This window comes from Tachypleus tridentatus, chromosome 10, assembly GCF_004210375.1.
Source record: "Tachypleus tridentatus isolate NWPU-2018 chromosome 10, ASM421037v1, whole genome shotgun sequence".
NCBI lineage: Eukaryota > Metazoa > Arthropoda > Merostomata > Xiphosura > Limulidae > Tachypleus > Tachypleus tridentatus.
This window is the reverse complement of record NC_134834.1, coordinates 45,160,440-45,179,923: the sequence shown is the minus strand read 5'-3', so window position 1 is coordinate 45,179,923 and position 19,484 is coordinate 45,160,440. Positions and strand designations below refer to the sequence as shown.

General features: G+C 30.9%; 1 protein-coding gene across 16 annotated transcripts in view; it reads left to right on the top strand.

Moving 5' to 3' along the window:
- Positions 1-19,484, top strand: part of Sms (spermine synthase) — a 107,958-nt gene that overhangs the window by 74,836 nt on the left and 13,638 nt on the right. For 15 of the 16 annotated variants that reach the window (XM_076461119.1, XM_076461116.1, XM_076461120.1 and 12 more), the window contains 2 exons: positions 1,340-1,427; positions 13,405-13,516. In XM_076461119.1, the coding sequence (XP_076317234.1) occupies positions 1,340-1,427; positions 13,405-13,516 (200 nt within the window). Of the gene's footprint in view, positions 1-1,339; positions 1,428-13,404; positions 13,517-15,280; positions 15,561-19,484 lie in introns of those variants that run through there. The other variant, XM_076461130.1, reaches the window with a different exon arrangement.

Sequence of the window (19,484 nt, the reverse complement as noted above, 5' to 3'; positions counted from 1 at the left end):
AACTTGGAGTGACCAATGTGGTAACAAGCTTTTCCAAGTCAAACCTTTTATTGCTCTTTGGCTGTCTTGCTTCTATCAGGATTGGAAGTAGGAAGTTGTCCTGCCTTGGCTGCACATTGGTCGCAGTTTTTTAACTCATCATTTTCTTTTATTTGGAACTCGTGCACCAATGTGTGGTCTGTATGACACTTAAGTCACAATAGCCCACATTTTACTGTCATGCCATTATTACAGCTGTGAGAAATGACACCATTTTAGACGTAATTTTACCACGGGTTCACACTTGATGTTGGACAGTGTGATTGGTCATGGCGACACTGTTCACCTTAGTTTCATTTTTAAATTTTTAAGGTCCATTGGCCTTTATAACTCCATGTTTTTTTAAATTTGAAAATTGGACTTGGTTTTGTTTTAACATTATTCCTTTTTACGTATTTTAGTGGCTTTTATTTTTACTTTTTTACTGGTTGTTTGGCACAGATAGCCTAGTTTCTTTGCACCAATAAATGTCAAACAACTAACCAACAAAAGTTTCAACAATAATATAAGTATAAAATGTAATTAACTTTTATTTTTCTTCACATTTGACAATTTTTGATAGCACTAGATATTTATGAAGTTGTTTATGTGTAGAAACTTTATAATAAATCTAGTTTCCACATGCGACGTTCATAATCTGAAATGTTGGGTAGAGTAAATAAATTATTTAAAGTTTTCTTTTTCATTGAAAATATTATTAAAATGTGTTGCCAAACTGTTATGAACAAATAACTGATAAACTGATAAAGGCTAGCTTACATATTAGTCTGTGCATTTAAGAAATTTCAAATTACTGGTCCTCATACATTTTTAGTACTTACTACACATCATATAAATGTTAGTTAAATCTCTAATGCAGATTTCTGATTATCATCTCAAGATGCATATATGACACTTTCTATCATAGTGACATTATTTCAAAACTTTTAACTTTTTCTTAAATGGAAGAGAAATTTGCTAAGAGATTTGATCTTATTACAGTTTTGAAGTATATATATGTATGAATACTGTGAATCTGAAGTGTCATTGTTTACCCACCTTGCCAAAAAAAAAAGCTTTTCTCTTTTGGGTCATGGGTACATTAACTGATTAATGACTTAATACCACTCTTTGATCAGAAAGGAGTAGTCTAAGAATTAGCAGTGGCTGCTGTCCCTGTAGATATCTTTCCAAAGTTAAGGACGTCTGTATGCAATTAGACCTTGTTTAGCTTTGTACTAAATTCTACAACAAAAATCTTGGTTAAGTGATAAATCTTGCATATGTTTGAGTTTGTTTATTACCTGAACATTAAACACATTGACCAGCTGGTGGTAGATGCTTGCCGAGAACATCTTCGAGGTGTTTGTTTTGATTCCTTGGATAAATTAAAGGGTGATAACTATGAGGTAAGAATTTTGCATTCTATAAAATTTTTCAGAGAAAAACTTAGATTATTCCCAGCTATTTTGCCCCCTCATTTTGTATGGTAAGTTTGATAATTTTATGAATAGTATTTTGATTGTGACATTGATGTATTGTATATCTGGCTAGCATGATGAACTCTTATAAATGGTGACTAGAACATTATTAGTAATGGGGGAATTTTTTTTGTAATAATTATAATTGAAACCTGGTTAAATGTAAACAGTTTCTATGATATAAATTTCTTTGAAACAGGGTTATAAGTTGTTTTATAGAGAAAGAGTGGAAGGAGTAACTTTATGTGTAAAATGTGAGTTACATATTTTTGTTAAGGATGTCAACATTATCTATATCAATTCATGGGGGAGGCAAATTTTTAGAATGTGTTCAGAAAGATTATTTTCATCTTAGACCCTTCTTGATCATGTAATTGACGGGGAGTGCAGCAGAGGCATCTGCTATTTTGAACACCAAGCTTTCTGCTGTTTTGTGGTCATGGTAATGATAAATCTGGGAAAATATGGTTAGGATTTTGAAAAGTATGCCAAAATGTTTTAAGAAAATATTTAAGCTAAGCTTTATATAAATTATTCTGTTGCTTTTGATCTGTATGTAATTTCACAGGTGGTTTTGACTTCTCTTCATGCTGATTAAAAAGTGATCATGATGGAAAATCAAAATGATTAATTTCAATATGTTTTGATATTTAAGTGTATTTTGTTAAATCCACCAGTAGATTGACCAGTGAAATGCTATACAAATGTGGTTAGTTATTCTTTCTAGCAAATGTGGGTATCAGACATAAAAAAAAAAACTGGCTTGTGTCCTTGAAACTGTTAAGTTGTTTTTTGTATATGTATGTGCAAAATGATATATCTCTATCTGAATCTTGTCTGTTGGATCAGCCAAAATCACAACAGTGGAAAGGCATTTTCAGGTTCCTTTTCACTGCCTTAATATGCACACACAGTACTGTTCAGTACCACAGAACTATGAAATCTTGGTTCTTTATTTCATTAAAAGCACATTTTGAAAATATGTCACAAGAGTTACTGTTGTGAACTGGGCAACTGAATTAATTGAAAATACTAAACAAATATGGAAAACTTAATGACAAAGTTTTAAATATGGGCATGTTCATCATGGAAATAAAAGGTAGCTGTAAGTAAAAATTCAGTTTGAACAAAGGTGTAAGGGATAAAATTAAAAAGGCATTATAAATTTATGAAATTTAGATCAACTGTAACAATGAGAAAGTTAGAGAATTACAGAAGGTCAAGAGAGTTGGTCAAATGAGAGAACAAAAAATGAAAAAAAAATGTATGAAGAAAGGTTGGTTGAAAATGCAAGATTGATAATAGATTTCTTTAAATATATTAAAGAGCAAACAAAATGTTAGGATGAGAGTAAGGTTTTTGAGGAATGATACAGAAAGGTTCATATCTGATGACTGAGATAACAGAGCTGTTACAGTTTCTTCATTTTTTGCTGATGAATATTTAAGCAATATTCCTCATGCTGAACTGCTGTTAGATGGAAACAACAGTGAAAAAGATTATAAATATTTGAAGAAAATATGGAGAAGAAAATATAAAGAATAATAAAGCTCCTGACCAGATAAAATTATTTTTTCTTTCAAGGTAACTGACAGAAAAAAAAAAAATGTTGCAGTAATTGTAGGCCTTACATCAGTGGTTGGAAAGTTTTTGAAAGCCTCATAAAAGTACTTTAACAAAATTTAAAATTTTGTTGCTCAGTTAACCTGGTTTAACTTGGGGAAAATCGTGTTTTACTAATCTTTTGACATTATTTAAAAAAGTAGTTACTGTTTTTCTAGATGAGAGTAAGGGAATGTATAGATCTAGATTTTCAGAAAGTATTTGACAAGGTGTCATATAAAACGTTTGTTTAAAAGGTTATCTTTATACACATGAAGTATATGATATCTCATTGGATGGAAAAATTGGTTGGGTGGAAGAAAGAAAGTTGTTATAAATGGAACTTAGTCAAACTGGATTAATTTTGCAAGGAGATACTTTAGGGTCATATTTACTCTTTAATTTACATCAACCACCTGAAAAGAAGGAATGGTCAGGTCAATTGGTTATTTAAATTTGTTGATAATATTAAGGTTTTAGGTGTTGCTAGTTATGAAGAGGATGCTGCTGTTGCTTTGTAAAATAATTTGGATTATTTTGGAAATTGGGGAAATAAATGACAAATGGTTTTTAATTATAAAAATTACAATGTCTAATGCATGTGGAATATCAACATTTGAATTATGAAATAATTTTGATGGGAATAACCTTAACAGTGTTGTGAAAGAAAAGTCTATCAGTCTCTCAAACTATTTAAGTTGTGTGCTTTTGCTAGTGACAGGGCAATTAAGAGTTTATTTTATTTCTACACAAATGTTGATCAAGTCTAAAAAGGCTGTATTTTATTATGTGTGTTACTGGTTAGATGGTATTTGGAGTATAGTGTTCAATTTTGGGTGCATTACCATTGAAAAAACATTGTTGGAGAGGGTTCATAAGAGGGCTGTATTGTATACCTGGCATGAAATGATTGTTGAATGAGGATAGGTTTTAAGAACTGTGAAATTATTTTCTCTCAAAAAAAAGTGTTAGAGAGGATAATTCAATTTTTAAACTTGTTGAAAGAATTAATAGTGTTGGTGAGAATGAATAAATGTCAAATACAAATCTTTACAAGGTAGGAGAAATTTTTAGGTAATGCAGCTTTTGTTTAAACAGCCCTTTGGCTGTTTCTGGTGCATCTAGTGGATGCAGTTGATTTAACCCTATGGCTTTGGACACCCTTGTCTGAGTATGACATAAGTTTATACTGAATTACATTAAAAATTTAATTAATCCTATGAACACTGGTGCCATTTTACAATTCCTTTCTGTGTGTGGTATTGCATTACATTCAAAATTTAATTAAACTACTTTACTATCAATATATGTCAATGAAAGTAAAACTAACATATTTTATAATTTGAAATTTATGTTCTTTAAGTTTTAATTATTTTGTTCCAAAGGAAACATTAAAGAAAGTCTTAAACTTCAGTTTTATTGTTAGCTAAAACACAAGTTCAAAAAAATCTTAATTATTTTTCTCTGTAACTTGTATACTTCTTCACATACAATATATTTCCTTTCTCTGTTCAGAGTGAAACCAGGTTAATGGCTCTGTTTACACATCCTTCTTTCTAATTCCTTTAGGTTATTTTTTCCCTACTAAAGAAACTAAGCTTTTCTGGCTCTTGAAAGATGTATACATAACTTTTACACACAGAAATGAATTTTGAAGCTGCTAATTATCTGACATATGCATTTATAATCATTCAAAAATGCTCATTTTGAACTAAGTTATATGTCAGTTTTCCTAAGTTGTTGATGTAGAGAAAGCCATTGTACCAGTGGAGAGTTTGTAATGTGATAATCGAAGAAACAGTCTGATCAGTAAGTGTATACTTTCTTGCAAATTGATTGCAGCACTGCTACAAAATTCTCTTGGATAAATGGATGTTTGTTATGCTAGTACTAGAGCTGAAAGAGACCAAGTAATACTTAGAAAATTCAGAGTTGTTCTGTTAGTCCATACTTGCTGTTTGTCAAGTGAGGAGACAGCTCCAAAGTGTGGTTAAGTGACTCGGAAATTAAATATATTAACAATATCCACCTGAGTATTTTTTACTGCATGACACAAAATTTTAGTGTCTTACATTCAGAAGTTTAAGGTACTTTTTGTTTGTGTTATACCAATTAGAATAGCATACAATATTAGTTAATCCATATTTTAATTCTACATGTTTTAAATTCTTGATTCTACAAGACAACATTTACATAAATCCTGAACTTCTCCTAGTGTAACACATATGACACATTTTCTCTTAGCATATCATCATCCCTATTTTATATACCACCCCTCAAGAAAAGTATGAAATTAAATGTAAATTATTCTTTATAAAGTTGTCATTGCTCAGATAAACCACATTCATTATAGTCTTCAACTTTATTTGGTTACAGAGCTATCTTATAGAAAATAAGACCCCTCCTGTACACCCACCTGACACATCCTTTCTTTCATAATTTGTCAATAGTTCATCCTGACATTTAATTATATATTACTTATAACCAATAGAAACTTGAGGCTTTCATCTATCAAATGACATATTGTATAACATTATGTTTTAAATTTGGCCATTTCACTCAGAGTGCTAACATCATTCCCATGAGAAAGGTAATGACTAGCTTGGATGAATCTTTTTTTTTTTATAAGGACTGTTTTTGAAGAATTAAAAAGTGAGAAAAATTTTAGAGGTGAGAGTCTTCCACTTTTTTTGTGTTATTAGTTTTGTTTGATATATTATGTAATTAAATATAAATTACTAATTGAAATCCTATGAGTAGCATAAAACATTGAGGTTAACTCTCTACAACAACCAAGATCAAGAAAAAAGATTTTATAAGTATTTTGTTTCATATTTTACTTGTTTGTTCTTTGTAATTATAAAAGCAACTAAAATGTAAAAATAAAGATATTTTTAGGGTAATTAAAATTAGATTAAGTACAATAAATAATAATAGTAAAATAAAAATGTTTCATGAGTCAGGCACATGAGCTGCTTGTACGAGTTGTAGTAGTTTGTGGGTAATGTAGTTAGATAACATTATGTGAGCTGCTTGTTTCCCCAGTGATTTACAGTCACTGTTCAAAGGGCAGTAAAACAAAATTTAATTATAAATAGATGTATGCTGTTATGAACTTAAAGCTCATTATGTTAAATAAATGTAGTTTCATATTACAATATGAATTCATTATAGAAAAAAATAATGATAATTTAGATTTATTTCAATTTTTTTGGTGGTTATGAGGTTGGTTATATTGATCTATTCTGTTTTCAGTTAGGTTAGAGAAAATATAAAATAGAATGTTTGAAATGTATTCAGGAGGTCTTAGGGATTACACAAAGAAAGTTTGAGATTTTTGAGATAAGGAAATGTATTTTTAATCTTAACATGAAAAATACTTTGCACATGGAGTATTCAAAACAAATGCTCTACATATTCATGGACAAATCTTTATTTTGTTTTATTAAAAATACTTCACTAAAAAATATAATTTTTCGTATGTTAAATACTTAAGTGAAATATTGCCAACTTTTGTGAAGATGTAATACATCTAATTTTCAATATAGTGTGTACATCTAAAAATATTGCTAAATTTTGTAAAGATACACTGCTGACCAAAATCTTAAGGCCAATGAACATAAAGAAAAAATATGCATTTTGCATTGTTAGACTCAACCACTTATTTGAGTAGAGCTTCGAAAGATGAAAATAAGAAAAGGGAAAAAAAAACATTTTTAGCATTTAATAGGGAAAATGTGAACACTATGAAATTAGCCTAAATACTAGCTGGTCAAAAGTTTAAGACCATACAGAAACAAAGCGTTAATCAGAAAACATGTAACAAAATTTAGTCATTTGTGTTCAAGCACTAGCATTGTCAACATATCCCACTGGCATCTCCTGTGTTACATTGGGTAAAAACATGGCAAAGGCTAAAAAGTTAACAGAGTTTAAATGTGGCAGAATTGTCGAGCTGCGAAAGCAAGATCTCTCAACGTTCCATCTATAAGACGGCATCTACGAGAGAAAGGCTTTAAAAACCATAAACGTCTCCAAAGGCCACACTTCCTTCCAGTTAAACTTTGCTGAGAAGCACCAAACATGGGACGTAGAAAAGTGGACGAAGGTTTTGTTCTCTGATGAGACAAAATTTAACCTGGATGGTTCACAAGGCTTCCAATATTACTGGCATGATAAGGATATCTCACTGGAGACATTTTCTACATGACACAGGGGAGGAGGTTCCATCATGATCTGAAGTGTTTTCTCCTTCCATGGAACAATGGAACTTCAGGTTATACAGCAGCTGGCTACATTGGCATGTTGGAGAGAGCATCCTTATTGACTGAAAGCCCTTGCTTGTGTGGAAATGAATGGATCTTTCAGCAGGACAATGCTGCAATCCATAATGCCCGCAGGACAAAGGACTTTTTTGTGGCAAATAACATGATTCTTTTGGACCATCTAGCGTGTTTGCCCGAACTGAACCCCATTGAAAATGTTTGGGGGTGGATGGCAAGGGAAGTCTGTAGAAATGGACACCAATTCCAAACAATACATGATCTTTGTGAAACCATCTTCACCACTTGGAATAACATCCCAGCCAGCCTTCTCCAAATGCTTATATCGACCATGCCAAAGCGAATGTTTAAAGTTATTCGCAATGACTGCCGTGCAGCTGACTACTGAGACTTCTTGTTGGGCATTTCCTACCCTGTTTAGGACTTATTTGTGGTATGATCTTAAACTTTTGACCAGCTAGTATTTAGGCTAATTTCATAGTGTTCACATTTTCTCCATTAAATGCTAAAAAAGTTTATTTTTATTTTCATCTTTCGAAGCTCTACTCAAATAAATGGTTGAATCTAACAACGTGAATGCAGAATTTTTCTTTATGTTCATTGGCCAGCAGTGTTTACACACTATTGAAAATTAGAAATATTAATTCTAAAGATACTTTAAATTAGTTCAAGAGTTTACACAATTGATCATATAGAACAACTCTTTGTTGTGAGAGTTAAATAAAAGAACCATTCCAGATTTTTTTTATGTATATATTCTTGTAGCATGATAGCTTGTTGTAACAGGATAGTATACTTAATAAGACTGACAAACACTCCATATAAACCAAAATACAACTATATTACCTACATTGATCATTTATGCCTGTCACCATAGGATGAACACAGTAATCTATTGTTGATTAATGGTATCTCTTCTGATTTCTCTATTTCATCACGAGTAAACCCAATTCACTATACATAGTGATTATGTAAAAATGTATACCTACCTACCCACACCAAATAAGGCAAGGTTGGTAAAGGGGGAAATAATTTTTTTAATTTTTGTCTCGTACATCTTCATATTAAGAAGAAACTGATCAAAATTAATTTTTCCTTAAATATTCAAAAATGTAACCAGTTCCTCTTTCTTTGTGTGTATTAGTGTGTGTGTGTGTGTTTCCTTAGAGCAAAGCCACATCAGGCTATCTGCTGAGCCCACTGAGGAGAATTGAACCCCTGATTTTAGCATTGTAAATCCAGAGACATATCGCTGTACTAGCAGGGGAGGCACATGCATTAGTTATTTAAAGTAGTTGAAATATAATGTATAAAGAAGTGCAAAAAATCCTATAGTAAATATTAAAGATCATTGTTTTTTATATATTTTATTTACTGTTGTATGTTGTAAGAAAAACAGCTGAATTGTAAGAATTTACAAATAAATAGTAATACACACACACACACACACACACACACACAACATATTGTAAAAAAAATTTATTGTTGGGGAAAGTTTTGTACAAAACATCTGCTTTTTACTGTCAAAAGTACCTCACTACAGTCCATGTAAATAGTAACAGCACCAGAGTGAATAATTTCCTTATGTTTTGCTAGTTTCTAAGTTTGTTGCAAAAATTCATGAGCAAATTCCCAAACAAATCTTTAGTTGAAAATACCAGGTCATCCCATAAGTAATGTCCAAAAATTTAATAGTGAAAGTGCATCATCGTTTCTGTCTTTGTAGAAGGCGTTATTGACTAAAATGTGTAGTATGACGTGCAAAAATGTTCAGAAAAATAAAAGAAACTAACCCAACTCCACTTTTTCAGATCATTAATCAAATAAACCATTATGAAGGTGGATGTGTCTGAGCACATTAGGCATATAAAGCTTTATGAGTTTAAAAAAGTCAATAGTGCAGCAGAAACTACACAAAACATTCAAGGTGTTTATAGTGCTGTGTCTCTCAATGAATGAAAATGGTGAAGGTGGTTTCAGAAGTTCAGATCAGGTGAATACAACTAAAGTGATGCACCGTGTTTAGGTCATCCTGTTGACTTTAATGATGACTTACTGCTGGCTGCACGTGATGAAGATTGTGCTGTAACAGTTGAACTAACTGTTTGACAGAAGCCAACCTAAGAGCAAGAGTGGACATTTGCACTTCACTGCACTATCGTGAACATAACTCACTTTTTTTTTGGACAGGCTAGTGACTGGAGATGAAAATTGGATATATTAAGTGCTGCAGGTAATTGCTCGGTGCAGGTAAACTGGCTAAAATGGGCCTCCACCCTAGGAAAGTCTTGTTAAGTGTTTAGTGGGATACTGTTGGTGTGATCCACTTTGCGTTGCTGCCACTCAATGTAATGATTACATCAGACTTCTATTGTCAACAGTTAGAGCACTTCAATGCTGCACTGAAAGAAGAGGGGCCTGCTTTGATCAATTGTAAAGGTGGTGTGTTACACCAGGATAATGCACAGTCCCATAGAGCAAGGATCACATCTGCAAAGATTGAAGAGCTAGACTGGGAAAAACTTCTATATACACCTTATTCTACAGACCTTGCCTCTATAATCTATTCTGAAGTTTGCAGAACTATCTTGATGAAAAAGAGCTTGGAATACATGAATGTGCCCAGCCTACTCTCTACATTCTTTTCCTTCAAACCCCAAGAATTTTATAGAAGTGGCGTTCAGAAGCTTGTGAATCTTTGGCAGGAAGTAATTAATAATAATGGAACATACATTATTGATTAAATAACCATTAAAATGGTTTGAAATCCTATCTCTTTTTTTCTGAACTTAAAATTGGACATTACTTAAGGGATAACTTAATACATAAATTTTTTAAAAATCTAATTTTCTGTGTGAGAAAGCCTTGTAATATATTTTCTGATATTCTAAAAACTTCTTACAAAGATGTACATACAATAGTAAAAATTGTTGTATGACTAATCTTGTGGTTACTTTGGTGATTATACATTAATCCATTTGGACATCCATTTCTCGACATCATTTGGATATAACCTGTAACATAGGGTTAATGGAGCTTAAGAGATTGCTTGATAATTATTTGAATGGTAAAGCTGTTTTATATTATGTGGATGGGCTAAAAGGTCTCTTATTGCCCTTAAGTTGTATAGGTGCATGTGTGAATAGTGTTGAGCAAAACTTATTTTTGGTGGTGTCATGCAAGGTGTGAAATTGAGATACTATTATGTTGTTACTGAAATCTTATAGTATAGGGCTTGTAAAGGGGGAATTGTAAAAAAAAAAAAAAAAAAAATTATAATTAGTGTTACTGTGATGTCATATGAACCATTGATCAATAGATCATGCTTTGGTACCATAAGGTATCGTATACCGTAATAATTGATACACGTTTTATAAATGACTTGCATGAAAAAGTATACATGGAAAGGTTGTTAATTTCCAGCTACTATAATGAGATCTGGTATTGAATGAAAGTATTTTTGGCTGGAAACTTGCATTTCAGTAGTAGTGAAGAAGTATTTCTAGAAAATTTACTTATAAGGTGTATGTAGAGCTGGGTATGTCATGGTATTTACCAACTAATTAATGGATGAGCTAATTATTCAAGCCTAACATTCCTCCTAGTCTCATACTTATAGAAGTAAACAAAAAAAAAGGTTAATGTATTACTCATCCTTTTTTGTCTTGTTCTTTTCTTTATTTGATTGAGATATGTCCATCATATTTCTGTTATTTTAAAGTTTTAAACATGTGGAGAAACAACAAGTAGAGTATATAAATATGTAATTCATTTTATTTAGATATATCTTTTTTTTCTTTTAAGTTTTCTTATAGATGTTAAGTAAATGTAAGTTTATTACTTACTCAAAGATGTACTCAATTCACAACAAGAACACAACTTTAATTAGGACTGTATGTGAGTGTTTGATTATATCTTTATTTTGTGGTAACATTGATTCTGTTTGCTGTTTTGTGAGTTGTAATCACAAATATTAATTGATAATACTAATCAGTGATGACGAGAAACCCACTTGTTGAGAAATTTATATGCAAAAACGGCTCGTTTTGGGCTGAGAAAACACTTTACATAGAAGAGCGAACAACGTTTCGACCTTCTTCGGTCATCGTCAGGTTCACAAAGGTTCAGAAAAGTGTTTTCTCAGCCCAAAACGAGCCGTTTTTGCATATAAATTGATAATACTGTTGTGCTATTTATTACTATTATAACATTATAATGCAACTAAAAATAACAAAGTTTGAGTACTTTATAATAGTAATAATGGACTACCATCTCGCTGTGGTTTCGCTAGATAGTAGATAGGGTCAATGGGAATCACATACTCCAGTCATGCACGTCACTAAGTAGATGTCGAGGCATTTGGCTACCTTAAGAGAGTCATAGTTATTGTATATTGGCATTGTTTAAATTTTTTTTTGTTCAATAAATAAATTTCAATAACATTATAGTTTGTCTGCAAAATTTATGAACACTTTTAGCTCTGTACATTGAATCACTTTGTAATGAATTGTGTATTACAAAAGAGCACAGTCTGAACACTTTCCCATGCAGTACTTCCCAGAAAATGTTCAATTTTTCTAAAAAAATTTCAGTGTCATGGTAACACAATTAGTAATTGCTTGCATAAACAACCATTCATAAGGTGTTTCTGCTAGTTTATTTCAATAAACAAAATTTTGCACAACTGTATTTTTAAGTATAAATTATGATAATAAATTATAATAAATGCATTTGTATAGTTGCACATCTGTAGTTAGCTTGGTTATTAGTTTTCTTATAATGCAGATTTTGTTAAATCTATGTCCTTAAAATAATGGACACTGTGACCTACAGTGGTTTCATGGCCTGATATTGGGTACCTGTACATTTACTTCCTTTTTTGAAAAGTGTTTTCTTTACTTGTTTTCTTAATGCAGTGTTTCAATAGACATAGAGGTTTATTTATAACCAAGTTCTAAATACAGTGATGACCTGGTGAGGAGGATATTTAAAGTATCATTTCAATGAAAAGTCTTAGACATCCCTGCATAGGCAGGACTACCACCTACATGGTAATCATAATTTAACCCTGGTTGTAACTTACTAGAAACAATTGTTCAGAAACATTAGATATATATATTTAGTAGGCATTTGATACTCAAATGTTGATTGCTTTCAACTTAGAATTTATTTTGCCCTTACCATACTTGGGACAATTTGTTTTTTGCTGGAAAAATTCTTGTTTACCATGTTATAAATCTTTCTTCCTTACATAAAACTTCTGAAGCGTCTCACATAGTTCATGGAAATCCTTATTGTTATAAAATGTTTTTCACTTCTACTTAAAATCTGTTAAAGTATATTTCTAATGTACAATTTTATTTAGCATGTGGTCTGTGAAATTCCCTTATGAAATTTATCATGAATGAGTTAAGTTCTTAGACAGAACTTTTGATGTAGAATAGTTAAAGTAGTATTTGTATATTCAACATTGTTGCGCATAGTACGTATTCAGTGCTTGCTAGTGTTAGCTACACTTTATGCCATAATAAAACTATTACAGTGGTAACAAATAACTTGATTTTGTATGTTATATATCAAAATAAAAATGCTTTCTGTTTTCCTTATGACCATATTTTTAAAAACTTGTGTTTATTTATTCATAGAAACAAAAACTTTGCTCTGTAAGCAAAAAAGCTTTGTCTGCAGAGTTTAATGGCTCTTATCACACATTTTAGTTCTGCACTGAGTATAAGGTCTTGATCATACTTGTCAAGAAACATTGATAGTTTACATCTTCAGTTTTTCTGTTGTATTATTGCCATCCTCACAAATGTCTCATGTAGATTTCCTCAAATAACAGATTGAACTTCATTATATAACTTGAGACACTAATTTACTTTGTATATTCTTACCAACTTCATTGTTCAGAAATGATGTACGAATCACTTAAGAATGTTTTTAACAAATATTTTACTATTTGTTTGGAAAATTGTTGGTCCAGTATTTAATTCTTAATTTTTAATAATTGTACCCTTTAGGTAATCATTGGTGATTGTGTGAAGAAAATGGATGAATATATGAAAGAAGGAAAATCATTTGACTTTGTGTTCGGTGATTTAACTGATATACCCATAGCAACAGAACCAGAAGGTAGTTCATATCTGTAATTACTTCTTTTAATTATTTGCAAGATGTTTCATACTGAACTTACAAAAGTGGTCTTCCAACTTAGTTTCTGATAGATGTTCTGAATAAACTTTGGTTATTGTTTTTATAGTGATATGTCTATATTAGGACAGAACAACAGGTTATAATAAATATTGCATTCTGGATTAACTTCAGTTATGCAATTATTGTATGGGTCAAACCAACACAGAGTCTGAAAAGTGTGGTGCTCTCAGTTCATATTGGTTGTTCTTAAATATATCATATAGTGCATATCAACTGTTTTTATAATGTTTCACATTCTGGTTTCAGTTATTTATTCAGTACAGTCATTTCAGTTTTGTAGGTGTTAGATTACTAGGCAAAGTATGTTTGTTTTTGAATTTTGCACCAAACTATGCAAGAGCTATTTGCACTAGCCATCCCTAATTTAGCAGTGTAAGACTAGAGGGAAGGCAGCTAGTCATCACCACCCACTGCCAACTCTTGGGCTACTCTTTTACCAATGAACAGCGGGATTGACCCATAACATTATAATGCCCCTACAGCTGAAAGAATGAGTATGTTTGGTGTGATGGGTATTCGAACCCGGGACCCTCAGACTACTAGTCAAATGCCTTAACCCACTTGTCCATGCTGGGCCAGTAAACAGAGTAATCTGAACTGACTGAGAGCAAAAAAAGACCTGGGTAAATACTTTATTCCTTGTTGTTCATGTGTATATTCTTTATTTATTATTTTAGAAGTAACTAAAATATAAAAATTTACAATTTTTTTTATGAGTAATGCTCACGAGTAATTCATGCATTATGTAATTCTATACTGTAATGCAAGCTGTATGTACATCACACAGCTTGCAATTTATATGGTGCAAATAGTAGTTAAACATGGCTTAAAGACAATGAAGCAATAAAATTTAGGTATAAAAGATGTATATTGTTACAATCTTTAAGCTGTTTAGGATAAAGAGTTGTGATTTGTTGTTTCAATTTACTGTCATTCCAGAGAGAGAATAGGGGAAATTTTAAAATTATTTTCTAATTTTTGATGGTGGCTACAAGATCAGTCAAGTCAACTGATTTCATATAGATCTTGGGTAAAGAAAATAACAGATGAAATGTAGTTTTTCTGAAAAAAAAAATTGATATTTACTTAGGACAAGAAAATTATTTTACTTTGCACTTAAAGGAAAACAACCTACAGTGTAAATGGTAAACAGTTTTTCATTGAACATTAATTTGGTCTTTTCCACTTGGAAAAGGTAAACATGTAGTGTACAATATATATATTTATAGCTTTTCATTGACACTAAACTGCATTTTTCATTTTTTGAATATATTAAATTCTATCTATGGGACCTTTTGGAAATCTCACTGGGACTCTTGAAAAAAAAAAGTCATTTTAAACTTGATTGTATTAAGTTTTTATAATAAGGCTACTGTTTGTTTTTTATGTTAGGTTTTGTTGGCCTTAATTTTCGTTTGAATAGATAAAGGAAAGCACAGAAAATAAGTGATAAAAAGTACATATACTTAAAAACCCCCATAAAATAAATGAAATCTTTTTTTTCCTACTATTTGTTTAAAAATCAGCTTGTTAATCATTTTGGTGTGGTTACAGTTGGTTCAGTGATTGAAATCTAAAAGCTGAATACTTTTGTGTTTTTAAAAAATGTATCATAGTGATATAATAGTTTGACTTTTAAAATGCCGCATATAAAAATAAGTTTTTATCTTGCATATCCTGTAGGTGGTTCATCTCAACTTTGCAAATAAATTTATTCTGTAGATTTTCAAATGAAATTGAAGAAAATAAAACATTTATCAAATCAAGATACCTGTCATTCAAATGTTATGTGGAAACCTCTTTTATCAGATTTCAAAACCTGTTTGTGAAAATATTGAATGTGTTTCATTATTAGTCTGAGTGTGAAGTGATTTCATGTTATGATTTTAAAAAAATCTTCATCCCAAAAATTTCAAGTACTATTTATGTAATCCCTAAAATCTAAATATATTCCAAATGTTTGTTTTCAGTAACACTGTATTTTGTCTGCTATTTTTTCTTCTGTACCATAACTATATGGGATCTGTCACTTTGACTGACCTCGTCACCATCTTGAAAAAATTAGTTGTCTTTTTTTTGCTAGAATGATTACAGTTTATATATGCATATAGATTATTACTGTATACAAGAGCAAATTAAACTTATTTTCCTCATACATAAAACAATAAATAAAGTAATAAAAAGCAAACAGTTGTCTTTCTTAGCTATGATCTTTGAACTTGGTTGCTAAGCATTTTAAACTTTTGCATGTGGAAGATATGAAACAAAATAATTTTTGTATATGTTATATATGTAAGTTGAATAACAAAAAAAATTATAAATAATTATATTGATACCATGGAATTTCACTATAATTTATCAAGCTTAGTAACTAAGTCATATTTAAAATTACAAAAATATGGAACTTGAAGCAGATGAAAGATGCAACCTTCCTAAATCATTCAGGTCATTTTGATTGGGGTAGTATGAGTTTCTCTCACCAGCTGCACCTCTCAAATCGTAATCTGGATCTTCAATGTCTATCTCCTCTTTTGATTTGCTGCTCTTTTCTGAGGATGGCTGCTTTCTGTCTAGCAGAGTGGGTACAGGGAGCTTAAGGCAGTGTGGCACTGGGGTGATGGATGATGGAAGGTCCAGATACATAATAGCAGATGCATTCTTGCCAGCCCAACATTTGGAAGGGTCCACTATGTAGAAATAGCAATTGCTTGAGTGGTCAGTGGGTTCACGCCAAATTCTTGGAATAGCGAACTTCATGGCTCTTTTTCCCTTCTGTACCATCTTACAAAAGAGCAAAATAAAATTGTTATTATGAAGAATAAACTTGTTTCATCCACAACTAATGTGTAAGAGGTTTGTGCAAAATATTTAATATGTGATATTTTTTCTATACTATTGGAACTGTAAAAAAATTAAAAAGATGTTTAAATTTTAAAAGGTCTAAAATTTGTATAATATAAAATATTACTATTCAAGCAAGCAAAAATTGTGCGTTTTACTTTTTAGAGTTTTCTTGCAGTGCTTGCAGGTAGAATGAGGTGCCCAGGGTTTGTCTTGATCCCCGACAGGCATGCTGAAATATGCCTTGTAGGCTTCACACATTGTAGCAGATGCTGTCACTGAGTATTTTTTCCCTTGATAAATTGGCCACACACACAGCAGAATGTATCTGGGGAATGCTTGCAGCTTCTTGATGCCATCTCTGATAAAATCAGATAGGTCTCTGTGTCCACTCAGGCAACTAGAACTAAACTGAAGTGATGAGTGGTGAGGTCCTGTATATATATTACTAAGGAAAGTTCTAGAAAATTGTAAAAGGTTCTAGAAAATTCTCACAAGTTTTACAAAATTCTAAAAAAAATTTTGTAAGTTCTACAACATTTTAGAAAGTTCTTGAAAATTCTTTATCTGCTACTCAGCCCTGAATCTACCTGGAATGTTTGGAAAATGGGTAAATTTGAAAATTTCATTACCCAGGTCACAAAAGCAAAGTTTGAATAGAAAAATAGGTCTTTTCCATCAATTTTAGGCATAAGCAGTTGGGAAATAGCACTTTCTGCCCAGGAACAAGAAAGAGTAAAAATTTTGTTACTTAGTGATATTGGTAGTCTGAGTTCCTAATTTATACAAAACTATAGACTTGGTATTTCCATGTCATAAACATCTAATTTTAACTGGTACTGCATTCATTATACCACATGACTCACAAAAATAAATATTTAGATGTGTTCTTTTAATACTTACTTTTGAAAGGATGACTCATATATAACAATAAATTTTGAATTATAATCTATAAGTTGATAGCAAACTTATTGACATAAATTTGTAAAGTAGTAGTTCAAGAAAATTTTGAATACAAGTTACTAAACATGATGATATGGCCTTTGACCCATCACGAAAGGATTAAATCATATATGAAATCTATAGAAATTTTATTTTATAGTCATAACCTTAATTAGGTTTAGCAAGTACAGTCAACCACAACAAAATATTGCAAAGGCTAAAATCCTTGTTTATTGAATTTCATTGTTAGGTTTATTGCATTCAACTAATGCTTACAAGTAAAATAACTTGTTAGTTTGAAACCATACTTATCAGTTAGGAATTGATCTTAACCAAAAATATTGTTAGGAAAAATAGTTACATAGTTTGAAAAAGATACTAGTGATGCAAGTGTAAGCATTAGGGTGTAGGTAACCATTAAATCTTCTAGACTTGAAATTTTTTTTATCATTTGTAGGTAAAAATTCTGACTACATGAATAATAGAATAGATTAACATTTATAGAAGTGTTTGTTTTTGACAAACCATTATGCTTAATTTAGTGTATATTAGCTAATTCTTTATAAATGAAGACAAGCCTTTTACCCCTTACAGATCATAGAGATTTACATTCATATTTCAGTTAAACTACTTTAATATCAGGGTATATAAATTAACTTGGGATAAAAATATAGTTGATAATCCAAGTTTTGATATTATGCAAAGTTCAAGTCCTTATTTTCGTAAAGAAATATCTTTAGAACTCCTAAATCTCACTCTAATATGAGAAATATGAGATTGCTCTCTAGGTGTCCATTATCTAATTTTTTACCACTCCTCCAAGAAATACAGAATTTAATGTAGGTTACTCATTATAATATTTTATTAATCAGGTAAAGTATTATTTTTGTAGACTTTAATCTTATTTGGTTAAAGAACTAGAAAATACAAAACAAACCACTCTGTCACATGTTCTCTTCAACAAATTATCAGTAGCTTTTTCTGAAATTTAATATTGTATTACTTGTGATCAATAAAAAGCCAAAATTTTAATCTGTTAAATGGTGTATTATATCACATTATTGAATGTACAGAGAATTATCTAGTTTGCTTCCAAATCAAACTTTATTCCCACAGGAAACACAGCAAAGAGCATACCTTAATTTAAAATAACAAATAAAATATAAAGCTTTAATAAAAGAAAAAGGTTTAAAATTTATTTAGGAAGTTTTAGATATCACTCAAATTTGACAGTTTTCAGCCAAAGAAAAGTATTGTTAATCTTAAAATGAAAATTACTTTGCACTTGGAATGGTCAGCACTTTGATCATTTAATCTTGAAGAGATTTAAGTAAAAATACTTCATTAACCTTTAAATGGCAGCTATCATCAAATAATACTGCTACCTACAAAATTCCTGCTGTCTAAGGGTTAAAAATTCTCATTTTTTGTCAATAAGACTTGTTATTCTCACTGAAAACTAGTAAAATTTTATGAATTTTAGAGTAAAATTATAGTGTGGAAACAATTTAAGGTCAAGATTTAGGTCAAATTGACCAATCCCATGGTAAGAGAGTTAAATAAGGAAATGTTGATATTGCTTAAAAGTATTTTCACGAATGTTTTTTTACTGTTAAAAGTTGAAAATATAGTGTATTTTATTTATTGTTATATTTAAAAACTTGATCATTAGCAATAATAAATTACATAATTTTACTGAATAAATGAAGTTATTTCTCTTTTTGTATACTTAGGATATTAAGTGAATAAAATATTCCTGGTTCTGTGCTATTCTGAGGCCTGGGATGGCTTTGTGGTTAGGGAACTCACCTTTCAACATGTGGGTTGTGAGTTTGAATCCATGTAACTGAACATACTTGCCCTTTCAACCATAGAGTGCAATAATGTGATGACCAATTAATTGGTAAAAGAGTAGTTCAAGAATTGATGATAAGTGATGTTGACTAGCTGCCTTATCTCTATCCTATCATTGCTAAAAGCTAGTGCAGATAGCCCTTGTGTAGCTTTGTGCCAAATTCAAAACAAATAAATTTGTACTGTTTTGACAGTTGAATATGTCCTCCACTATCAGTTGTACTTTATCTGATAGCCATGATTACATTGA